This window comes from Vanacampus margaritifer, chromosome 2 (genome assembly GCF_051991255.1).
Source record: "Vanacampus margaritifer isolate UIUO_Vmar chromosome 2, RoL_Vmar_1.0, whole genome shotgun sequence".
Classification (NCBI taxonomy): domain Eukaryota; kingdom Metazoa; phylum Chordata; class Actinopteri; order Syngnathiformes; family Syngnathidae; genus Vanacampus; species Vanacampus margaritifer.
In genome coordinates, this window is record NC_135433.1 from 47,138,829 (window position 1) to 47,162,248 (window position 23,420).

At 40.4% G+C, this 23,420-nt stretch overlaps 2 protein-coding genes and 1 long non-coding RNA gene across 6 annotated transcripts; 2 read left to right on the forward strand and 1 right to left on the reverse strand.

Moving 5' to 3' along the window:
• Positions 1 to 763: 763 nt before the first annotated feature.
• Positions 764 to 4,992, forward strand: LOC144044469 (coiled-coil domain-containing protein 13-like). Its single transcript, XM_077558901.1, has 10 exons — positions 764 to 907; positions 1,418 to 1,574; positions 1,644 to 1,795; positions 3,132 to 3,274; positions 3,362 to 3,442; positions 3,541 to 3,654; positions 3,731 to 3,835; positions 3,932 to 4,081; positions 4,148 to 4,324; positions 4,402 to 4,992. The coding sequence occupies exons 1-10, from the start codon at positions 901 to 903 to the stop codon at positions 4,606 to 4,608; spliced, it is 1,293 nt and encodes a 430-aa protein (XP_077415027.1). The 5' UTR covers positions 764 to 900; the 3' UTR covers positions 4,609 to 4,992.
• LOC144044471 (uncharacterized) lies at positions 1,304 to 5,663 on the reverse strand. Of its 2 annotated transcripts, XR_013291279.1 has the most exons (5): positions 5,411 to 5,663; positions 4,127 to 4,238; positions 3,941 to 4,052; positions 3,722 to 3,823; positions 1,304 to 1,722 (listed from the first exon to the last, which is right to left on the reverse strand). It is a non-coding gene; the product is annotated as an uncharacterized LOC144044471 (long non-coding RNA). The 2 variants fall into 2 exon arrangements; XR_013291278.1 differs by lacking the exon at positions 5,411 to 5,663 and having other exon boundaries at positions 1,304 to 1,719; positions 4,127 to 4,767.
• LOC144044470 (coiled-coil domain-containing protein 13-like) lies at positions 5,094 to 13,749 on the forward strand. Of its 3 annotated transcripts, none has more exons than XM_077558904.1 (11): positions 5,094 to 5,122; positions 6,011 to 6,156; positions 6,223 to 6,365; positions 6,444 to 6,524; positions 6,928 to 7,041; positions 8,765 to 8,869; positions 9,002 to 9,151; positions 9,222 to 9,389; positions 10,636 to 10,845; positions 10,925 to 11,004; positions 12,165 to 13,749. In XM_077558904.1, exons 2-11 carry the CDS (start codon positions 6,051 to 6,053, stop codon positions 12,199 to 12,201), a joined length of 1,194 nt encoding a protein of 397 aa, XP_077415030.1. In that variant the 5' UTR covers positions 5,094 to 5,122; positions 6,011 to 6,050; the 3' UTR covers positions 12,202 to 13,749. The 3 variants fall into 3 exon arrangements, with proteins under 3 accessions (XP_077415030.1, XP_077415029.1, XP_077415028.1); XM_077558903.1 differs by lacking the exon at positions 5,094 to 5,122 and adding an exon at positions 5,434 to 5,569; XM_077558902.1 differs by lacking the exon at positions 5,094 to 5,122 and having other exon boundaries at positions 5,535 to 6,156.
• The last annotated feature ends 9,671 nt before the right edge of the window (positions 13,750 to 23,420 follow it).

The following is a 23,420-nucleotide window of genomic DNA, read 5'->3' on the forward strand; positions in this document are numbered from 1 at the left end:
TGTTTTTAGCTTTACATGCTAAAGTGTTGTGTGTACTGTACTGCGCATCTCATGAGCGCGGGAGAGAGAGAGAGGTGTAATCGAGCGAGCATCGTTCGAGAAGAGACAGAGTTAGACAAAAGAGACATGCTTGAATTCTATCCTGCCGTGACTGTCTGGTTAATTTAGCAGGATGACGCCAGAAAACATCAACTTGAAACTATTTGTTGCCCACCTTTTACCCAACTTCCAGTAACGACAACAATTTAGGGTTGCAATAGCATAGGGGTTGAGACTGGGTGAGGGGTGGGGGTCACACACACACACACACACACACACACGCCAGACTTACTGTAAAGTATAACAATGCAGACTCACTGGGAATTTAATTGGGTCAAAAGTAAAATGTATACGATTAAAAATTATAGTTACTTTAAAACTCATCAAAAAACTATTTTTTTCTATTTCTGTTATTTTTACGAACGCGCACTATCGCGCAGGCACATAAAGGTATTTTTGTTCTAGTGTAGTTGCCGTAGTTAGCGATCCAATTGGCCGATCTTCCGCGCATGCGCGTCACAGATCGTGCAGGGGTCCAAATAGCGCCTTGACAGGCGGCAAACACGAAGACAAATACTACCACATATTATCCACTGGTCGTAAAAACTTCATAATTTACATTGTAATGCTCACATAGAAGGTCGACTGTTTCCAAAAAAATAAAAAATTCAATAGTTGTCTAACTCGATGTGCACTACAAGCATGACAACATATTTCTCTCGTTCTCGCGAGATCTCGCCAAGGCAGCGTCGTTGCCATGGATGCAGCCGTCGGGGGTACAGAAAATCCTTTGGGGAGTCTTCTGTTCGCCAAACAGATGCAAAACAGCCTCTGTTGTCAACAAAGGCGATACTTCACCTAATGACAGGTAAGTAAGTGAATCGTATACTACAATTGTTTAAATTCACTTTCTGGATAAATGTTGCTTTTTGGACCTAATACCTTACACGCAGTTAGTGGCCACTGTTAATGTATCACCAGACACTTCCAGACAATTCCTGTTGGTTGTAGTTTGGTGTAAAACTCCACTGTATCATGAGAGTTGTTTAGAATATTTTGGTACAGGTTTCACACCACAGTAGATTACAACGATAATGTGCTAATGATTTGGTTCGTAAGAGAGTCACTAAAGTCTGCTGGTATCTGATCCAGATCACGTGGATAAGCGGTATAAAAATGGGTTGGATGGATATTTTCTTGGAAACCAATATGACTTGAGAGCCTTATAGCGAAGAGGGATTATTGTAAACAATATGACAGAGACTTTCACATCACAGTATTTAACATTTAATGCAAGTGTGCACACTCTATGTTTACAGCAATTAGCAATGTGTTTAATCTACAACCACCTGTTTTGTAATCTTTGTCTTTATAACAGAAGCAACACAGATGGACTACAGAAATGGAGAGAACAACCTTCAGCATCAGGAAAACGGAAAACAGCATGTGGACAAAACGGGAGCAAAGGATACATTTTTCAATGAGCATTTGGACTTACTGAGCCAAAACACGTCAGCAGACAACATGAAAGACAGGTAAAAAAAAAAATCAAACGGTCGTCGCTACTTTGCATTCATTAACTTTTTGTCGATCACTTCCTGTAGACTTGAACGGGATGAGCGTCAGCGTTTGTTGGACCAGCTGAGGGAGTTGACGGATGTCAATGGTCGCCTCTTCAAACTACTGAGCGAAAAAGAATTTGAGTTCAAACACATCAAGAAAAAATGGGAACAAGAGAAGTTGTTTCTCATGGCTGGTATGTGTATAATGATGTCTTATAAGGATGCACCGACATACCACTTTATTTTTATTAATTTCATCAGATTAAGTACTTGCATTTAACTCATTGACTGCCATTGACGGCTATAAACGTCAAAAATTCATTTGAACTATTTCTATTATTTTAACTTTTTTTTCTACTTTTGTTAACACAAGTATGAAAACCTAGATTTTTTTTAAATTGTACATTTAAAACAGATATAAAATGTGTCATTAATCGTGTGTTAACTCGTAAAGTCATGCAATTAATTACGATAAAAAATTTTAATCGGTTGTCGCCCCGGATTTTTAATCTTTTTTTTTTTTAAATTCATTCACTATATATATATATATATATATATATATACTATATAAATGTCAAAAATTCATTTTAACTATTTCTATTAGTTCAACATTTTTTCCCACTTTTGTTAACAAGAGTATGAAAACCTAGAGGGTTTTTTTATTGTACATTTAGAACCGACATTAAATTTGTGATTAATCGTGAGTTAACTAGTGAAGTCATTCGATAAATTCCGAATAAAAATTTTAATCGCCTGTGACCCCTAATTTTTTTATAATCTTTTTTTTAATGAATTTATGGCAGTGAATGAGTTAAGTAACTTGTTGACACCAAGAACAGGTATTTGGCATTTATGCTGAAAATGTGTTTTATTCCAATCAAATGTTAAAAACATGAACTTTTTAAAGTACCACTCAAATATATATTTTTTGAGTAACAATTTCTCATTACTGATATTTTAACACAGGGTTTGAATGGTAGGCTTTTACTTGAGGCGTGTTTCTATCTTAGATACTCCAACTGCTAAGGGAATTTTTTTTGTGTGACAATAATATGTTCTATGCAGCCCCACTAGTCTAAATATGGTATACTGGTTCATATTGCGTTAGTGGAATATGAGTTAAGCAGCAAAATACAGCTGTTTTTATTGATCTAATCATTTTGCCACTTGCTGTCGACTGAAAATGACATTACAGTTGCTCAGCTCTCAGGCAACAACCAATCACAGGGCATCTTAAGAAAATCTCATATCATCTTCAGTCGACAGCAAGTAGCAAAATGGCCGCCTCCTGAGATGGATAAAAACGGCTGGATTTTGCTTCATAAGTCATATTCCACAAATGTAATATTAATCAGAATGTCATGTTTAGTTAGTGAGGTTGTATCTAACATATTATTGTCAGTTTAACGTTGACTTCCACTTTAACACTATTTCCTCATTTTACCTTCTTACAGATACAGTCATCAAAATATCAGTGCATTATTTTGGCATGTTGATCATGAAAAGTGGGTGTTTGTTGTGGCGTTTTAGGTGCGTCCGGATTGTCAGGCGACGCAGCAGCCGTCAAAATTGTGGCGTTATCCAAAAAGAACCGAGATCTGACTGCTCAAGTGGAACAAGAGAGGACAAAATGCAAACAAAACAGTAACAGAATCAAAGCACTTGAAAACGATGTGAGTCTTCTGTTTGGTTTCATGTCATCGTCACAATGTTGGACTGGCTCATTATTATTATTTTTTCCATTTTTTTTTTTGCTACAGCTACAGGCTGCTTTGCGTTCACTACCAGGGCAAAAGATTGACGACAATTTGCAGAAGCAAAGCTCATCTAAAGACTCTGAGGTGTCAAATGTTACTTAAAACATTGCATGTTAATAAATGATGGCCATAGTTTGACCCTGAACATATTTTTGTTTCCATTAAAAAAACAAAAAAAACAGGACAATCCAGTGGTGAAGTCCCTGAAGGACAAATTATCTGCTGCCCAGCTCAAAGTCTCAGAGTATCGCAACCAAGTTCAGTTTCTCAAGCAGGAGTTAAAAGTGGCTCAGAAGGTGCAAAGCATCTCATCTAATGTGGTCACCTAACACATTTTGCAACCTAATTAGTTCTTCCTGTCACCTGTTGCAGGTTCTGGTGAGTGAGGTTGGGGAAGACATCAACGTTCAACAGTTACTGAGCTGTGCGGGAAGCTTCCGGGGGCGTGCACAGCAGATTCTGGTTCTTCAATCAAAGGTAAGAAGGGAAATTAGGGCTCACATACTTGTATGTGAACGGACAAGAGAAAAATCACAAAATAAGCTGATCTAAACTGAGTAGTGTGTGTGACAGGTGCGTGACCTGGAGCAGCAGCTCAGGTCACCTCCATCAAGCATGCTGAACATGGACGAAGAGCAACTATCGAGCGTCGCTCCTAAAAGCCAGGGCCGAAACGTCAGCTACAGCCGCAGCGCTGAGAAGGAAAAGAAGGAAGCATTTCAGGTGGGTTATTCATTATTTTTTAACCTTTAACGGAAATATACTGACATCACATCCATATTTGTCCAGAGGCTCTCGGACAGCTACGAAGCCTTGCAGCGAGACCACGATCAGATGAGGAAAGAGCTGGACGCCTCCAAAGCAAGGAACAAATGTCTGGCTGCTGACATAAAAACCTTGAAAGCTCAGACTTCCTCTCTTCTGCTGAAGAGCAAACACGACGACGAGCTTGTGGACGCGTTATTGGTAAGGATAAGCACATCGACCGTGAACAAAAAACATTTTTATCATCACATCTCATCATCTCGATCGTTCCATGGCAGAAGGAGAAGAGTCGCATGCTGGAGGTGCTGAGCCAGCTCACCAGACAGAACGCACCGAGCCAACCCAGCTCGGGGCCGTCGCTCAGCAGCGAGCTTTCTGCACAGAAGACGCTCATCCATAATTTGTACCAAGTGGTCGCTGACAAAGAGGGCGCCATTAAAGAATTAGAGGAGAAAATGAAGCAGCTTTCCTGTGGCAACTGCTGACAAATAACATTGTAGAGAGTGATTTCAAAATACCGTATATGTGATTTAAAAATAATTCCGTTACTGTAATAGAATAACACAGACTACTGACAATATTGTGCTGTATGTGTTTTGGTAGATTAGAAAGCAAATTATCACATTGGCACCGTGGCACATTTGTGTACTGTGGGAATTCCAATGTCACTTACTATAGATATATTGTATCGACGTATAGTGACAGGAATAATTAAGTGGCTTTCCATTGCCGTTCATACTACACACACTTATTTACTATAATATATGGCATTTTTGTTTGGTAGTGTGCCTTGACATTTTTTTAATGTAAAATATGTGCCTTGGCTATGTGCCCATTTTCAAATAAAGTAAAAAAAACATTTAATCACATTTATTTTTGACCTTACCTTGACTCTAGACAGTTATAACGCGAAACCAAGTTCCCATTGGTATGTTATGGTCATCTATTTGTACTGCTCCAATATGGCCGACCAACACACGCACATATAACGGCTGCTAGGTAAACTGATGTTGAAATGCATACAGGGAAAGCACATCTTTCCTTTCTTTCGCAACGCGTAGCGCTCATACTTTACTTCATCATACTTAACTTGACGGACTTGTTTGGGCAAAATATAAGACGTAACCACACGGTGTTTGCTCATGCTAATTACGTAAGAAAGGGCATTCAGCCTTCGCGAACGCGCAACAAAGGGCTGCATTGCTGACAGTGCACTGTAATATTTTTGCGCAACAAAGGCTGCGAGTAATCGGTAAAGGTTTTTTTGCGCAACAGAAGCGAACATACCTGGGAGTGGTCATGAAACTCGGGCGAAAATTGTGTGTTGTGTTTTATTTTCGGTCGAAGAAAAAAAAAGTTAGCTAAGCTATAACTACAGAAAGCGGCTAGGGTAACTTTTCTAAATGAAACAATGCAAAACCAAACTACAGACTGGGAGTACAACATGTGAGTTTGACAGTAAATGATGACATTTCCAAGGACAATAATTTGTGTTTATATGAATTTTAAAAATATTAATATGAAAAAGTAGATTTCTGTGTCGGTGTTTTCTTTACCCGTGGGTGGTATTTTATTTTGAAATAGCCTGGTCGGAACCATCAAAAAGCCCAAAACGGGTCAAAATACCACCCACGGGTCAATTTCCGGGCTCAAAACTGCTAGCTATTAGAAGTGGCACTGGCTAGAGTTAATTTTCCGAGGGAAACAACGCAAAAAACAAGCGCTTAATGAGAGAACAATTTGTGAGTCATTGTATACAGTAACTTAAATCGTGTATTAATTGAGCCCCCTTTCCCCAAACAAGGGATAACAGTGTCCAGTACACAAAATGACACTGTTCACGTCTGTATGGTCAGTTTTGATGGCAAGTGATTGTGTTTCCATTAGACAGCTGCAGGAGGAGAGCTGGTTGAACCAACTGAGGGAAATGAGGGATGAAAACGACTGTCTGATAAAACTGATCAATGAAAAGGACTTGGAAGTCAAACACATGAAGAAGAAACTGGACGACCAGCGAGTGCTGGCCTTGGCGGGTATGTTTGTTATGATATAAGTACTGTATATTGTATCTGAATAGACAACAAGATGTTGTGCTTTAGGTGTAGCAGGCATAGCAGGCGACATGGCCGCCGTCAAGATCGTGGAGTTGTCCAAGAAGAACCGAGAGTTGACGTCTGAAGTAGAGCGAGAGAAGTCTAAATCAAAACAACACAGCAACAGAATCAAGGAGCTTGATAAGCAGGTTGTTTTTTTAATGTCATTTAATAGAAGTATGTCATTTCTATTTAGTAGTTTATTTTTGCTCTCCTTCTTCATACAGCTGCAGGCTGCTCTGCTCTCATTATCGGAACAAAAGCCTGATTTCAATATGCAGAAGCTAAACTCTTCTAAAGATTGTGGGGTAAGTTATTTCCGTGGTTGCCATGCAGATGGAAACTTCTGAAGTAAATGCTCTTGAAATATTTTGGGGGAAAAAGTTGCCCAAAACTGTGTGTATGTATCGCGTGAGAGATCAGTTCAACAAGTATTAAACAATGAATTTTACAGGCTTTTCTTTGGCTTTGTTTTATATCATTTTAAGAACCAGTATTTTTCTTTACCTTTTTCTATTCATGCATTTTTTATTTTATTTTTTTAAATCTTATATTTCACTTTTTTTTTACAAAACATCTTTTTACTTTAGATTAAATGGGAAAATGTGTTGTGGTCAATCTTAGAGATTCTACTTTATCTTCATGTGTTCTTCTTGAGCGTAATCATGTCATCCTAATCAGAACGACTGATTGCTTTGTCCGTCAAACCAGGAGAATCCAGCGATGAAGTCCCTGAAGGACAAATTATCTGCCGCCCAGCTCAAAGTCATCGAGCATCGCAACCAGATTCAGTTTCTGAAGCAAGAATTGAAACTGGCTCACAAGGTGCACATCATTTCACCTATTGTGACCGCCAAACATGTTTTGCGCACATCCTGACGCGGTGTTTAATTCATTCACTGCCATTGAGGACTATAGATGTCAAAAATTCATTTGAACTATTTCTATTAGTTTCATCTTTTTTTCCACTTTTGTTAACAAGAGTATGAAAACCTAGAAAAAAACGTATTGTACATTTAGAACAGATATAAAATTTGTGATTAACTAGTGAAGTTATGTGATTAATTACAATTAAAAAATTTAATCGCCTGATGTTCTTGATTAAAAAAAAAAGAAGGAAATATTATTAAAAAATCAGGGGTGTCAAACGATAATTTTTTAAAATTGTAATTAATCGCATGACTTCAATAGTTAACTCAGGATTAATCACAAATTTTATATCTGTTCTAAATGTACAATAAAAAAAATTCAAGGTTTTCATACTCTTTTTAACAAAAGTGGAAAAAATGTGAAACTAATAGAAATAGTTCAAATTAATTTTTGACATCTATAGTCGTCAATGGCAGTGAATGAGTTAAACACCGAGTTTTTATTTTATTTTATTTTTTCTGGAGCGCTCAGTTCATTCGGTAATTTTACCAATTTGACATGTCATCATCATTGCTCTCTTTTTTAATTTATTTTTTATTAATTTTTATTTTGTATGTGGGTGTGTGTGTGCATGTGTGTGTGCATGTGAGTGTATTCATTAGTTCACCTAAAACCTATTAAAAAATCCCATACCGTTCACCTAAACCGAACACTTCAGAATCCAGCCAGAGTCGTGAGGCTGTCAGGAGACCCGAGGAAGGACCAAAGAAAGGAAAGTGAAATCCAGCACCGACCAGACACCACCCACCGGGCCACCAACCAGAGTCCTTCACCAACCCCAGAAACATCTAAATTCCAACAAATCAGGGAGACCTCAAGAGACCAAAGGAGAGCCTGAGGAAAAGAAGGAAGGGCAGACGAAGCAGAGTGAGATCCACAGACACCAGCCTCCACCGATTCAACGACCAGAGGAAGAAGCAGATTGTGTTTGAATTTCGGTAGATGCTGGTGTGGTGGATCTGGACTGCATGAAAATCTCCACCAAAGTGGGGAGCCGTCGATCCCTGCCAGGGCAGAGCAAGCGCAACACCTCAGGGCCCCCCAGGCCACGGCAGCGCCAAGGGACAACCCCGGGGGCAAACCCAGGAGCGCCCCTCCACCCCAACACGGCCCGCGCCCCCAACCCAACACTGGGCACTGCAGGCCCGCCAGGCACCCCACCGGTCCACAGCCCCCCCCCTCCCCAACCCAGCCCCAGCCGCCCCCAGGCCCTCAAACCCCCAGACGCCCCCGACCCCGGGGACCCCCCGTACCCAGGCATCAGTGCCGAAGAGGGGCCGGACAGCGGAGCGGAGAGTCATCCGCGCCCACCCCACCGACCGCCGCGTGGAGGGACGGAACACCGGGGGTAGAAGGAGAGATGGGGGCACCGGGGGACGGGCGGCACCCCCGAACCCCAGGCCCAGCGGGGAAAGTCACTCCAGCGTTCTTAGTGAAAGTTAACCCTGTTACTGACAGACAGGGGATCGCAGCACTGCTCTATACTGCGGTTTGCCCCAACCGATGGTACCACCCCCCCAGTTGTGTGGTGCATTAAAATTGGAGGGGATCAAATGAATGCATTTTTGACGTCTGTAGCCGTCAATGGCAGTGAATGAGTTAATGTCCTCTGTTGCAGGTTCTGGTGAGTGAGGTCGGGGAAGACTCCAACGTTCAGCAGTTACTCAGCTGTGCGGGGAGCTTTCGAGGACGTGCACAACAGATACTGGTCCTTCAGACAAGGGTAAAGTGTGTTAAACATATAATTTTTTATTTTTTTTTACTTTTTAAGTAAGACCCATCAGATTTTATTTTATATTTAATAATTTGTAAATTATGGTGGAAAATAAGTATTTGGTCACCTATCACCTGACAGGTGCGTGACCTTGAGCAGCAGCTGAAGAGGGCAACAACGCAAGGGTCAATTGTCCATAGCGCGGAAGAGGAAACTTCTAAAATCCCAACTCAGGGCAGAAACATTAACTTAATCCGCACGATGGAGAAGGAGAAGAAGGAAGCATTTGAGGTGTGTGCATTACAATTGCGTTATTTCTGTATAAATAGTAAAAAAAAAATCCGCCTTGTTTCTTTTGCAGAGGATATTGGCCGGCAATGAAGTTCTTCAGAAGGAACATGAAGATGTGAAGAAGAAACTGGAAGGATGCAAGGCCAGGATCAAATGTCTGTCGGAGGAGAAGGCTGCTCAGATTTCCGCCGCACTTATTAAAAGTAAACACGACGACGAGCTGGTGGAAGCTCTGCTGGTAAGGAGTTAACACAGATGTGGCAAACGTACGGCTTGTGGGCTGCATGAAGACCCGCAAGAGCATTTGAGCTGGTCGTGAAATTCTAAAAACAAAGCCTCTGAGGTTCTAAAGAAAAAAAACTGATAATGCTTGGAAATTGGAATGTATATTGATTTTATTGCTGTCCAATAGAATTATCTAAAAAATGTTTGATTTCAACTAAGTATTTAGATTTATAATAAACAATAGAAAGTCAGTTTTTCAAATTAGGTTTTTAATTTTTATATAAAAAAGATCTTTTGAGTGTTTTATTTTAAAAGAATCACACAAATTGGACTTGCAGTGGTGCCTGTTTCTTTACTTTCTTAACATTTAAAGTTTTAATTAAAAATGTGTATTAATCAAAATAGTCGTACTATTTGTGTTCATGTATTAAAACATTGTAATTTAGTTTTAAAATAACGTAAAATTTTCTAGTTTTTTTTCTTCTTCCAGATCTTAGTTTAAAGATATTTAAATCAAAAAAATTGTTTTGAAGTTTTTAAAAGATCAAATGTTTACATTTCCTCTATAAAAACATCTTGTTACTTTGTGAATCTATTGCTTTTATTTAATAAATTAAAAAAATATATATCTTTAGATTTTGTTTTAGATTTTTTTTAATGTTCAAGATAATTTTTAAAAATACAAATATATTGAGTCCCCCCCCCCGAATGCATATTTAAAATTTGTAGTTTTTTTGTGTGTGTATCAAATTAAATAAAAATCACCAAATTAAAAGTAAAAGTAGGTAAGTTCAGTTTACAGAACTATTCATGTAGCGATTATTATTGTCTCATACTGAGTATTTGCTTAAAACCCCTTCAGACTCGCGTTTTTCCTGCTGGGCAATTTTTTCTCTCTCACAGATTTGGACTCTTTTCCCCACATAGAACTACATCGATTTTTGGGGTGGGTGGTGTTGTATCGCATGTTATTTTATTTGTTTAAGTGGACGCCAGGATAGTAACAGGCTGTAATGGGTTGTAAACTCACCAAGCTTATATGCAACATTTTTAACATGAACATCATGCAAATCAACTTGCGATTGTGATTGGTTAGCTTGGATCCAATCATGAACCAGAAGTGTTGACATCATCCAAATTATGCGATTTTATTGGTTTAGACACACAAATATGTCATGTCCACTGCAATCATCTATGGGTCCGAAAGGGTGAACTAATTTTCATATCATAACACTGTCTTTCTTATTTTTCCACTGCAGAAGGAGAAGGCCCAGATTCAGGAGATGCTGAGTCATCTCACCAAACAACTGGAGGCGCAGAACACGTCGGCCCAGCCGAACCCGGTCGCACCGTTGAGTAGCGAGCTCTCCGTGCAGAACACACTCATCCAGAACTTGTACCAATTGGTCGCCGACAAAGAGGACACCATCAAAGAGTTGGAGGAAAAAATCCAGAAGCTGTCAGTCAAGGTGACAACAAAATATAACGGAAGATTAGAACAAATATGCACCCTGATCCTTTTGTGTTTACGGTTTGCAACTTTGACAGGATATGGAAACTCAGGCCAGCTTCAGCATCGCTGCAGTTTCTCCTGAAGAGGGCGCCATTGACAAGAAAACATCTCCACGGTATGTATGGGCCCCGTTTTTTAATTGTCCTCAGAACTAGCACATGGCCAATTTAGCCTTTACAAATGGAACAACACTGCATTTTGTTTATTATTGTGGTGAAGTATAATATTTTAACCCTCTCAAGGGCTAACCCAAAATATAATATACAAAAAAATTATCCTTATTGTCTTTGTAAAGGCAAAGTTTCATTACCATCGTGCTGGTGTATCTAATTAGGTGTCTATTATACAATTAACTTTTTAAAGCAGTATTCCATAATAATTCAATATTTTTTCGCCAAAAAGTCAAACCTTATTTTGCTATATAAAAAATATGTAATTTGTTTTTTTATATCCCTAAAAATGAAAAACAAAATACAAATATTTAATGCACATATTCATTCACTTGGTTACTATGGGGAGTTTTGTGTGTAATTTAAGTACATTTTAATTAAAACACCCGAAAATTGATTAAAAAAATATCTAAGGATATTCCTTTCACGTTGAGACATTAATCTAAAAGTAATTAAAGTTTTGTTCTAATTTTTTTTTACTTCCAATTAAAATATTTTACTTTTTATCTTAAAAAAAGAAGCAACCTTTATTCTGGAAAATTTACTTAATCTGCACAATATAATGACTTTAATCTTCAAAATAAACAACCTTATGTTGAAAATATCTTACTATTCTCCTGAAAACATCCACCTTTTAATACTACTACTTTAATCTTCAATGTATTGGACTATGTGTCAAAAATAACTCCTCCCCACCCCCTCAAAAATCTGTCTTTATTCTCATATAACAAAAAAACGTACAACTCTATTCTCATATTAAGAATTTAATCTCGAAAATGTAAAAAAAAATTCCTATATATGCCAATTCTTGAAAATGACATCATTCTTCTAAAATACGCACTTAGAAAAAAATAATCTGTCATATATACAACTTTGTCGTAATACATGTCACTTGTTTGTCTAAAATATACACCTTTTACTGAGTATAATCTAAAAAATATCCAATTTGTAAATAGAGATTTTTTTTTCCCTAAAAATAGTTTTACTCTAAATCTTGTAAAAAAATGTTTTTATCTTTATTCTTATAGTGTGTTTTCCTTTAGCACTCGTTCATACAGGTGTCCCTAATGTTGTGGCTCAAACTCTTCTCCTCCTCTTTCTTCAGTTCTACCGTTGCTGCCAACGGGCCATGGTATTTGTAGACGTTTCCATCGTCGGAAGAACCTCCGCGAGCAGCGGGGGGGCCACAGCAACTGAAACGAAGTATCACGGCCGTCAGTTATAATGACATTGTATGGACTCGTCAATGGGTGAAACCTTGCGGAACCTGAAGAGGTATTTGCAGGCCGAACGTGCGCAGGAGCGTGACGGCAGCGTTTGAGCAGCGGCAATTGGATTGCTGGAGCGTGATAACACAGAGATGTGGCGTTTTACTCCTTGTTTCCTTTCTACCTACCCAGGCTCAAACGTTGAAATTACAAGTAAGTGGGGGAGGGGTCGTGCTAATTCCGCTATTCATATTAAGATGCTAATGTCGCTCCAGAGCCTGCAGTTCAGTGGTAGAAAAAGGGGGGCCACCGAGGGCATCGCCGAAGAGCACTCGGCTTGGTGACCCCCGCGGCTTTAACGCTGACGCGATTGGACAAGTCGAGCGCGGCTTCCCGTAGGCTCCGTGACATTGCACAACTTGGCCTCGCTGCTCCAGCTCACGTCCTTACCTCCTCGTGTCACGTGTGACAAAATGCAGCCGGCGGGAACAGGCTCCCCTCGCACCTCCTCCTCTTCCTACTCCTCAACAATGTTCCACCACTCGACCGTGACCTTCTTAATGCTGCTTCGAAGCCCTCCTAAGGTCAGCTGTGATTGTTCTTTGCTTGACTGGCCTCTGTGCAAACACTTGAGTAGCAAAGTGGAGTCATCAGGCCCCATCAAAAAAAAAAATCAAATGTGCCAAAATTATGGGGGTTTTCTTTACCTGATGAAAGAGCCAAAAAGGTGAACAGAAGCATTAGTACCATAACTCAAATTATCTACTTAAATGTTCTAAAAGTCAATTTGAAGTTCAACAATTTGTAGGAAAAATGTGCTTCAAAATACACGCAAGTCAATCAAATCAATTAATACATTCCATCTCCTTTTAAGTCTGAATTTATGTATCATGTGCAGAGGTTATTTCAAAAACGTTATTGTGGCAGGCTTTCAAATCGACGCAACCATCTAGTGACCTGAGATGCAACTTTCATCTTGTAACAAGGTTATAACTGTAAACAAAAATTAACAAAATAAAACTAACATTGAAAAAACATTTAAAACAATTAAAATGCTTTAAAAATAAATCAAATTAACTCAAAGTATTACAGCAAAAATGTCCTTGTTCATCTTTGTCTATTAATCGAATTCTCTTCTCAGAAAGAAGGTCAAACAGTTGTTTGAGAATTGTAGTTTATTAGACAATACTTAGTGAGCTTTTTTTTTTAAAATGTTTATCTTGTACTAGACAAATACTCTAAAATAAAATAAAAGCTAACTTGCCGTACAAATTACAACTTAACTGAATTTAAAAAGCAAAAGTCCAAATGAAATGACATCTAACTGTAATGAAAAATCTAAAACTATTATAACCCTTCTTCTAACCAGGATTTAATGTCATCTGTATTTAAAAGTGTGATTTGAAAAACTAAAGTTGCAAAATGTAAAAGTTGTTGTAGTTTCCGAGGGACCATGGAATCTAAATAAAAGTCGTTCAGCAACTTTTAAGTTTTTTTTTTTTTAAGGTTATTTTTTAAATTGTCAGTGACTAATGTCTGACCTTTTGTAGAAAAAAAATCATGCATATGCAGCTGCTGTATTTGAGAACCTCATGATTCACTACTTCTACTACTACTACTACTTTATTTTTAGTGAGTGAATAATGCCAAAACTTTGTTTTTGTTTTTTTTTTTAATTCAGGAGCTGTGTATCTTGGAAGGTGATAATCCATCACTATGTGTCCGTTAAAGGGGATTTGCACTTTGTTGTTTTACTACCTCTGAACCCAACAGGCCACGTTGAAAGTCGCAAGGCTAACCTTTACAAAATGCAGTCCAAATGTTCATTCAAGAAAACACATTCAGGCTCCGAGGCCTCTTTCAGGACTTATCACTCATGCGGGAAGTTTTGGGGTGTCAAACTTTTTTCATAGTGAAGGAGTTGGATAATCCAGTTTTTATTGTCTCAAAATATTGAGGAAAAGTGACTTGATGATGTGGTAAAAAGGGCTCATTCTCTCGCTCTCTCATGATTATCATGTTCCCACATGGCCAACAAGTGGCCTCAAGTAGGGGTTCCAAAATGGTCATTTTCTCCGGTAGCCATATTTGAAGCCCTCCTGTACCCCCCACAAATGCCTGAGTGCCTTAAAACTCTGTAAATACAGAGTAGAGTTCCCAAATATGATGGTAAATCAGTTGAAACCACACCAACACAGAACATTTACAAGATATGGACCACCCAAAATGTAAAAAAATAAAAATTATCATAAAAAAATATCCACTTTTAGAGGGTAAATATTTCAAAAATGGCTTAATAAACATGACATTCTGATTAATATTACATTTGTGGAATGTGGATTATGTAGCTAAATCCAGCAGTTTTTTATCCATTTCAGGGGGCGGCCATTTTGCCACTTGCTCTCAACTGAATATCACAGTTGCTCAGGGCTCAGGCAACGACCAATCACAGCTCACCTGTATTCTGAAGCTGAGCTGGTTGTTACCTGAGATCTAAGCAACTGTGATGTCATTTTCACTCGACAGCAAGTGACAAAATGGCCGTCTTCTGATATTGATAAAAGCTGGGATTTTGATGCTTAACTCATATTGCACTAGACATTTAGACATGCATAAAATTGTCAATAATTTTTTGGGGGGGGGCTTGACGCCTCTAAATATGATCCAAAATTTTGTGTGCAATTCCAAATTTTGAAGGGCCATAATTCAAAAACCAGATTCTTTCATTTGACATATAAGGCACATATTGAATAAAAATACGGCAAATCTCAATTGACATGTAATGACCTTATTTTTAGTTTGTTAGTTACCTACGGAGATGTAGTTTGAACACCCCTGCCGTACAGCTTCTACATTTGACCTCAGTGGCTCCCCTACCTTCAAACTTGTTTGCTTCCAACCTTGCCAAAAACATTTCAACGGCACCCGCGGCCCGCTTGCTTCTCCTCCTCTTTCTTCGTCCTCACGCTTAATTTAAAAGCACGGCACATTTAGTGCCGCAGCTTCAAAATACCGCGCTGGTTTATTCCAGGGCTCGGTGGGAGATTGGCAGGTCCGCGCCGGAACGCGGCGAGAAAGGAAAAAAAATTCCCATCCATCCGTTTTCTTCACCACATATCCTCACTAGGCCACAAGACAAAAATATCAAGACGCCCAATGAAGACGGCCTTTGTGCATGACAAACGAGGCCTGTGTTTGCACATCAAAAACCGACGGCCCCCTCGGCGCAGGCCCCGCTTTGCTCGGCTGCAGGTTATCACTCACTGTTGCCGGCGGAGATAGCGCCTGTTTCTTTTGCCGGCGAGCGTCCTGCTGGTGCGCCTTGCCAAAATATGTATCCAAAGTAGCAATGTGCGTCAGAAAGGATGTTGATGGAGTAAATAGTTGACATGGTCCAGGGAAAATGTTGAACTAAATATGTTTTTGTTGGGAGGATGGCGTTTGCCGTCAAATGAACATGCTACAAATGGGTCACTAGTCAGTTTGTGGTCTGTTGACGGCTGCTTCGTTTTGGATTGATAAACCATTTTCCCTATAGGACTGAAAAAAAGGCAACATGGTGGGTCAGTGGTTGGCACGTCTGCCTCACAGTTATTAAGTTTTGGCTTAGGACTGTTAGTCGTTGACTGCTCTACGGTCCAATTATTGTTCTATGGTCCTGGCAGCAGCACACGATTGAGCTGATCGTTCTGAGATTCTGGGTTCAAATCTTGGCTCCGCCCATTTTGGGGAGACTTCTTCCAGTATTCCAGCTTCCTCCCGCACTTGACTGGTGCGAATGGTCGTTTGTCTTCATGTGCCCTGCGATTGACTGACGACCGGTCCAAGGTGTGCTTCTCGCCCAAAGGCGGCCGGGATAGATGAGGTTCAGGACCGGAGTGGTAATCTGGACATTCTGGTCATTTCCTGGTGGGCCGGTTATATATGCAGCTTGGGCCGTTATTCCAACTCACAGATCTGTAAAGAATTTGCATTTGTGGTAATTAAAGGGACAGTCAACCAAAAAAAAACTTCACAATAATATGTTCTATGCAGCCCCACTAGTCTAAATATGGTATTCTGGTTAATATTGTGTCAAATCCAGCCGTTTTTATCCATCTCAGAGGTGGCCATTTTGCTACTTGCTGTTGACTAAAGATGACAATCAATGATGCTCAGGTCTTAGGTAACAACCAATCACAGCTCATCTTCAGAAAACAGGTGAGCTGTGATTGGTCGTTGCCCAAGCCTTGAGCAACTGTGATTTCAGCTTCAGTTGACAGCAAATGGAAAAATGGCCGCCCCCCCCCCTGAGATGGATAAAAATGGCAGGATTTTGCTTCATAATTCATATTCCGAAAATGTAATATTAATCAGAATGTCGTGTTTAGACTAGTGAAGTCACACATAACATATTATTGTCAAGAAATGTTTTAAATTTTACTTCCCTTTTAACGTCGTTATCGTACAAATGTACTAATAGCACACTACAGTCCAATAATTGAATACTGGTTGTAGCAATAATTAAATATACGGCTATAAACAACACCACTGTAACTATATTATACCCTGTCTGTACAAAAATAAATAAAATAGTATGAAAGAATAGCCACACGAATAATTACTTTTAATGGTGGGAAAGCCTCAGTGTGATCGTAAAGTTAGCATCAGTCGCTAAGTAGTGATGTGAATAGGTTTCAAATAAGCGCAAACAGGAAGTGCCATGTTAGCTGCCTAAATAAATGTTGCCGTCTTAACAGCATTTGTTAAGTGTAAAATGTCTTATACGCTTGCCTATTGGTCCCTTTTTTGGTCCATTTGAACTATTTATGTTCTCATACCTGTTCAAATAAACACTGATTGTAATCTTGTTTGTAAATTCATTTTGGTCTAATTTTAAAGGGATACTTGACTCATTGAGCCATATTTAACAGTAAAAAGTTAACATTTTTGTCTATTATTTGTGTGATAACCTCATCATTTTTCATGTACGATTAATACCTTTAAAAACAAAATTTTCCACTTGCTGTGGACTGCACATGACATCACCTGTGCTGAGGAAGTACGGTAGATAACGACTAATCATGGCTCAGTTTACTGACCAAACCCAGAAAACAGGTGAGCCATGATTGGTCGTTACCTACTTCCTCTGCACAGGTGATGTCATGTTCAGTCGACAGCAAGTGGAAAAAGTAGTTTTTTAAGGTATTTATTGCACATGAAAAATAATGAAGTTATCAAATTAATTCTGGACGAAAAGTGAATAAAAAAAAAATCAGCCCTAGCATGTTGATTTAAGCCTACCAGCCTAAAACATAGATTTGCCACTAATATTGACTGACTTTGGTTCAGTTTGCTAGCTATCTATATTCGAAATGGATTAATGGACTAGTCCCTCTAAATTGTGGGCCAGGCTCTTGGGGTAAAATGGAGAAAAAATAATAATTAAAATGCACTGCATCTGCCCCAAAAGACGCCGGTCCAGCGGGCATCTGCCCTGAATGCCAGATGGCCAGTCCACAAAAGTCGTCATACAAAGAATTGGATTTGCCAGTATACGTCACATTTTGTCATTTTAGTTATATTGTATGAGTCTAGTGTGATGTCACATAAAATGGCAGTTGGCCATTTGAAGCTTCACGTTGCCTTAAAGACGTATTTTTCCAGGAACCTTTGGTCGGAATTGTAACGCACATGGTAGCGATAAGGCCAACTTTTCAAACCGACTTTCCCCAAATCAAAAAACAAAGTTTGTTTGAGCATCTCAATTTGCGCCCGTGACCTCAGCCGCTTACGAGTCTCATCACATTCCGGTAAATTACACCCCCCCCCCCCCCAAACCACCCAAAAACAGTTTTGATATTGTTTTATGGAGCCCGATTACGCAGGAGCGCTGCAGATTTATTCCAAGATGCCCAAGCAGCCACCAAGCCAAACAAGCCAGTTAAGTCAACACGGCGTGCGTAAACAGCCTCACCTATTTGTCATTCCAGCTTTGAATGACTCCTTTCTGCGGCCGTCTCCTCTCGGAGGTATTCCCTCGTTCTGCAGCCGCGCTTCCTGCAGACCATTGACTGACTGGCTGCGTCCAGAAAGCTTAAGCAAACAAGCGCGGCCGTGCGAGCTTTAAAGTTAGCCGTTGCGTGCATGTATGAAGGCGTCTGTGAACTTTACTCGCCGTTCGTCTATCATTTACATTTAATGCAAAGTCAATAAACGCGTCCTTCTAATGAGAAACGTACAGTAATTGGACTGTAAGTGCCAGGCAAGACACTAGTGTGGCGATCCACAACCTTTTTTGTGCCAACTTTGAAAGAAATGTGATGTATGGTTTGTAATGTACCAGCAAGCTCGTCTTGTTGTTGAACATAGAAGAGCAAAATGCACAAAAAGTTGTGTTTTATACTCCAGTCACGGGTGGCAGATGGCAGACGTAGTGGACAGAGTTCAGCTCCCGGACAGCCTGATGTTTGAAGCTGTTGAGTGCTTTTGAGAACCAGGCCCTCAGGCTATGCTGCTTCATTGTCAACGGCAGGTGGCTGACGAGGGAGCGGGAGGGGTGATGGCCGTGCAGGTGAGGCGGGTCAGAAAAATGTCTCTTATTGGGTGTAGTGGCTGCAGAGTCTTCAACTTTTGCGTGTGGACTGTGAACAACTTCTCTTGAAGTCTCCAACAATGTCTTTAGTTTTCCTCTACATTTTTTTTTCTTTTTCTGGAGAGCTCAGTATTGTTCATTCGGTAATTTTACCGATTTGATGTCATCATCATTGCTCTTTTAAAAAAAAAATATATATATATTTTTTTTTATTTTGTATGTGGGTGAGTATGTGTATGTGAGTGTGTGTGTATTCATTAGTTCACCTAAAACCTATAAAAAAATCCCATACCGCTCACCTAAACCGAACACTTCCAGCCAGAGTCGTGAGGCCGTCAGGAGACCAGAGGAAGGACCAAAGAAAGGAAAGTGAAATCCAGCATCGACCAGATACCACCCACCATCTACCGGGCCACCAACCAGAGTCCTTCACCAACCCCAGAAACATCTAAATTCCAACAAATCAGGGAGACCTCAAGAGACCAAAGGAGAGACTGAGGAAAGGAAGGAAGGACAGACGAAAGGACGGACGGAGTTTTCCTCTACATTGAGGACGAGAGGCTGCACGGTGGCTGACTGGTTAACACGTCCACCTCCCAGTGCAGAGGACATGAGATCGACTCCGGGCTTCGGCCTTCCTGGGTGAAGTTTTCATGTTCTCCCCGTTCTTGCGTGGGTTTTCTCCGGGTACTCCGGTTTCCTCCCACATTCCAAAGACATGCATGGCAGGTTAATTGAACACTCACTCCATAGGTGTGATCGTGAGGGTGGATGTTTGTTTGTCTGTGTGCACCCTGGATTGGCTGGCAACCAGTTCAGGTTGTACCCCGCCTACTGCCCGAAGCCAGCTGGGATAGGCTCCAGTGCCCCCCCGCGACCCTTGTGAGGACAAGCGGTTTAGAAAATGGATGAACGGATTTAGGACGAGAATGTGGACTAATAGGCTCACCACTTTCCTATAGTTGGCCTTATCAGACTAGGACTTTATGATGTGGTTGGTGTGCTAGATAGCAACGCTGTCAGGGTTGAAAGACCAGCGGGATGAGAACGCAGCCTTGTGGTCCCCCACTGGGCAACATGATGGTCCTAGAAGAGCTGTTGCCGACTTGCATGCTGTGAGGAAGTTCAGTACCTAGTTGCAGAGAGATTCATTAAGTCCCCGTCTGAGGTTTTGGAGATGTGGACCTGTTTTAACTCATTCACTACCAATCCAGTAAAAAAGAAAAAAGGATCTTTGACGTATATAGTCGTCAATGGCAGCAAATACGTTTTAATTTGTATGTAATCTGAAACTGGTCATAGGAGAGAGGAAGGAGTGGACTTGACGTTCTGCATGACCAGCTGCTCAAAAAAACTTAATGATAGGGGTCAGTGCTCCGGGCTGATAGTCATTGTATGTGAATGGGTGGGCCTTCTTGGGAACTGGATTTCTTATTGGCGCTTAGAAACGCTCTCTAGGTCTGTAGTTGAGGTTTATAGCCAGTGAGAGCTTTGATGTCTTGACAGAGAGATTGTGCATCTCTAGTGTTGCTTGTAGTGTCCAGATATTTTTTTATTTTACTGTCGTTTTGGTTCTCATGATACCTCACAGTAAATTCCATAGAACAAATTTAAATCTTAAAAGACTCCCAGTTGGTCCCAGTCTAAACTAGAGTAAACTTTACACTTGGAAGAGAGAAAAATAATTTCAAATAAAATAAAAAGAGAGAAAGAAATCACTCAACGGTTGAGGAACGATCGCAGAACCTTCAGGTTGGGAGACGGCCAATCTACCCGCTGAGCCATGCCGTTCTTACTGTGTGTCAGTATATTGCTGGAGTCGGGTGGAATCCTCCTACCTCCATGACTATTTTTGGTCTCCTTTTGGACACATGTTAGCAATGTTAGCCAACAGCAGGCGTTTCATAGCTCAAGTGGTAGAGTGGCCTTGTCCTCTGCTGAAGGCTGTGAGTAAAAATGTACTTTTGCATGGGCCAAGTTAGCTCTGGCTGACGCTCTCCCTGCAGCGTTACCTAAAGGCCTTCAGGTGCCCGTGAACAATGTCTGAATGTGTATCTTTGATAGATGCAAGTTTAAAAATGTCCCATTCTGTGGTAAAAGTAAAAAAAAAAGTAAAAATACTTAAAAAATATATATATACTTAAAAACGTAAAAATAAAAATAATGCCTCGGAGGCCCATCATAGCTACGCAAGTCCCTCGTTTTCGTGTACCGCTCTGGTCTGTGTGCAGGTTTGAGCATAATTGCAATGTGATCAGAGTTACTTCGCAGTTTTGTGTATGCCAGATCTGTAAGGTTGCCTCCCCTTGTTGAAAAACCTCCAAGTTGCTGTAAGTTTGGGAAGGGAGTTAATATCTGTGATGTGGGAGCCCTCTAAGGTGTGTCTGTTAAAAGACCGCATGGCTTTTAGTGTTCTGTTCTTAGCTGCGGGGTGTAAACCGCAATCAGCGGAATTGATGTAAATTGCCTCGGAAGGTAGAACGTTTGGTACTTAGCGATAATAAACAACACTTGCAGAGAATAGTGTTTGCTCACCACTGGTGTATTCTGGCATCAGGTGTCACTCTGACCACAGAGTCTCAATCGATGGTAATGTTAGCCCCCCCCAAACTGGATGGCGGATTCCGGGATGCTGTCAGTGATTCATGATCCGGTAAAAACACACCGCACTGTTTGCTGGACAGTGACAAGTTCACCAAGTGGCAGTGTGGTAAGTTGTACTTTGAATCAACCACTTGTTGAGTTTTAACCGAAACACTGTGTGTGATTGGGAACGAGCGGTTGCCTCGCAGTGATATCCATGCGTGGGAATTGGAAGTTTGACTCATTGGCTGTGATATCATCAATGCAGACATCCGTACCGTATTGTGTGTGTGTGTATGTTTGCGTCTGACACGACGGTGATGTCACGACAGCAGCTGCACATCACATGTTGCTGCTGGTGATTCTTCTTTTTTGTGTGACCGATCACGCACACAAAGGCAACCGTAATTGGCTGATGAGGTCATGCCAGCTGAGCCGCCGACCACCTCAGGTGCTTTTTGTGTACGGACGGTGTTGCACACTGTGCATGATGCACGCTGGATGAATGCTAAAACACAACCGTCACGAGTCATGATGACTTCTTAATGGTTTCCCATCGCATGCACATGCTCACTCTTTGGCTCGATCCAGCTGCAGCGGGAACAATATTAAATTGGGTTCATCAGTCACCAAGCTTGTTAAAACTCAAAAGCTACTGCTACCGGTCTGATACTATGATGTATAGTCATTAAATAATGATCAACATTTAGCATAGTAGGAACCTGACAAATTGCTACTTTATATAAATCTCTGCAAATGTTCTCGTTTTCAAACGATGACATCTCTACAACATTCCTAGAAAATCACAATGTCACATCACTAGTGAGCTATGTTTAGAACATGGCCACAGGCACCGTGCCCTAGTTTCTCATAAGATGCGGGGTGCGGGGTTATTCTTTTCTCAAATACTGAGTGTACCGAGAGTACATTTGAATATTTTTCCGATATGAACTCTTAGATTTTTATCAATAATTGAATCGGTTTAACACATCTTCAATTAATTTAGGATGTTTCCTAAGAATAGAAATGATCAGAATGTATGCAGGACTAAAGACAGTGAAAATATGATTGTTTAAAAAAATATGGTAAAGTGTCTCATTTGACCTCAGCTATGGGGTAAACTAAGACAAAACCCAAATTTCAAGGGGGCAAATTGATACTGCTAGGGGTAAAATGATCCACTTACTTTTTCCACTCTAAACCTAACAACTAGTTAAACAACCACTGATTCCGGCACTAACGTTGGAATAATTAAAAAATGGTGGAGACTGGTCAATTAAGCCCATTATTCCCTAAACATTTGAAGGTAACTCTGAACAAAAACCAATACAACAAAAATATTCAAAATGTTTTATTTAAAAATTAAACGAGAGAAAGAACGATTTTCACAGTTGGGGTCCGAATTCCGGGACCCTTAGAGCCATCTATGGTCTGCAAATCAGGGCAAAGAACAAACTGAAACGAGTAGAGCAGCCTCTGACTCCGAAAACAGGAGTAGAACTCAAACTAGGACATCTCTCACTCTATAGCAAAACCTATTCCACATTCCAGCCCTGAAGGTTGCACGGAAAGATGAAGATGATGAAGATAGATTAGAAACATGTGCAACATCGTTTTCCTTTCTGGCAAAGATGGGTCTCTCCCACGCTGGGTTTTTCTGATAAATGGTGTGAGCATTATCATCCCCATCAACTTTATGCCAATGTAACGGACATTCCTGAGTTTGGTTGCAAAATTGACAATGACAAAGTCACCCACATGACAAATCTACTTTTACTTTTTTTGTTTTGTTTGTGGATGGTTCATCTTCCAGTGGATCATCTGCAGGGTGTGGACCTTTCGTATCATCTTCTGGAAGTGGACCATTCAGATTATCCCCAGTGGTAGGCTGCAGCTCAGGGTTTGGTCGGTCTGATACCTTAGATGGCTTCATCAGGGAAAATGCCACGATTATACGGGAAAATCCCAGTGGTCCTAAACCCAGAGGTGTGAAGTT

What these genes read in the sequence shown, in the direction of transcription:
- LOC144044469 (XM_077558901.1), top strand. An exon ending in AGTTAAAAGTGGCTCAGAAG is followed by an intron (nt 3,655 to 3,730) that starts GTGCAAAGCATC and finishes CACCTGTTGCAG; the next exon opens with GTTCTGGTGAGTGAGGTTGG. An exon ending in AGCTTGTGGACGCGTTATTG is followed by an intron (nt 4,325 to 4,401) that starts GTAAGGATAAGC and finishes GTTCCATGGCAG; the next exon opens with AAGGAGAAGAGTCGCATGCT.
- LOC144044470 (XM_077558902.1), top strand. Translation starts at nt 5,952, where the DNA reads ATGACACTGTTCACGTCTGTATGGTCAGTTTTGATGGCAAGTGATTGT. An exon ending in GCGAGTGCTGGCCTTGGCGG is followed by an intron (nt 6,157 to 6,222) that starts GTATGTTTGTTA and finishes GTTGTGCTTTAG; the next exon opens with GTGTAGCAGGCATAGCAGGC. An exon ending in TCAAGGAGCTTGATAAGCAG is followed by an intron (nt 6,366 to 6,443) that starts GTTGTTTTTTTA and finishes TTCTTCATACAG; the next exon opens with CTGCAGGCTGCTCTGCTCTC.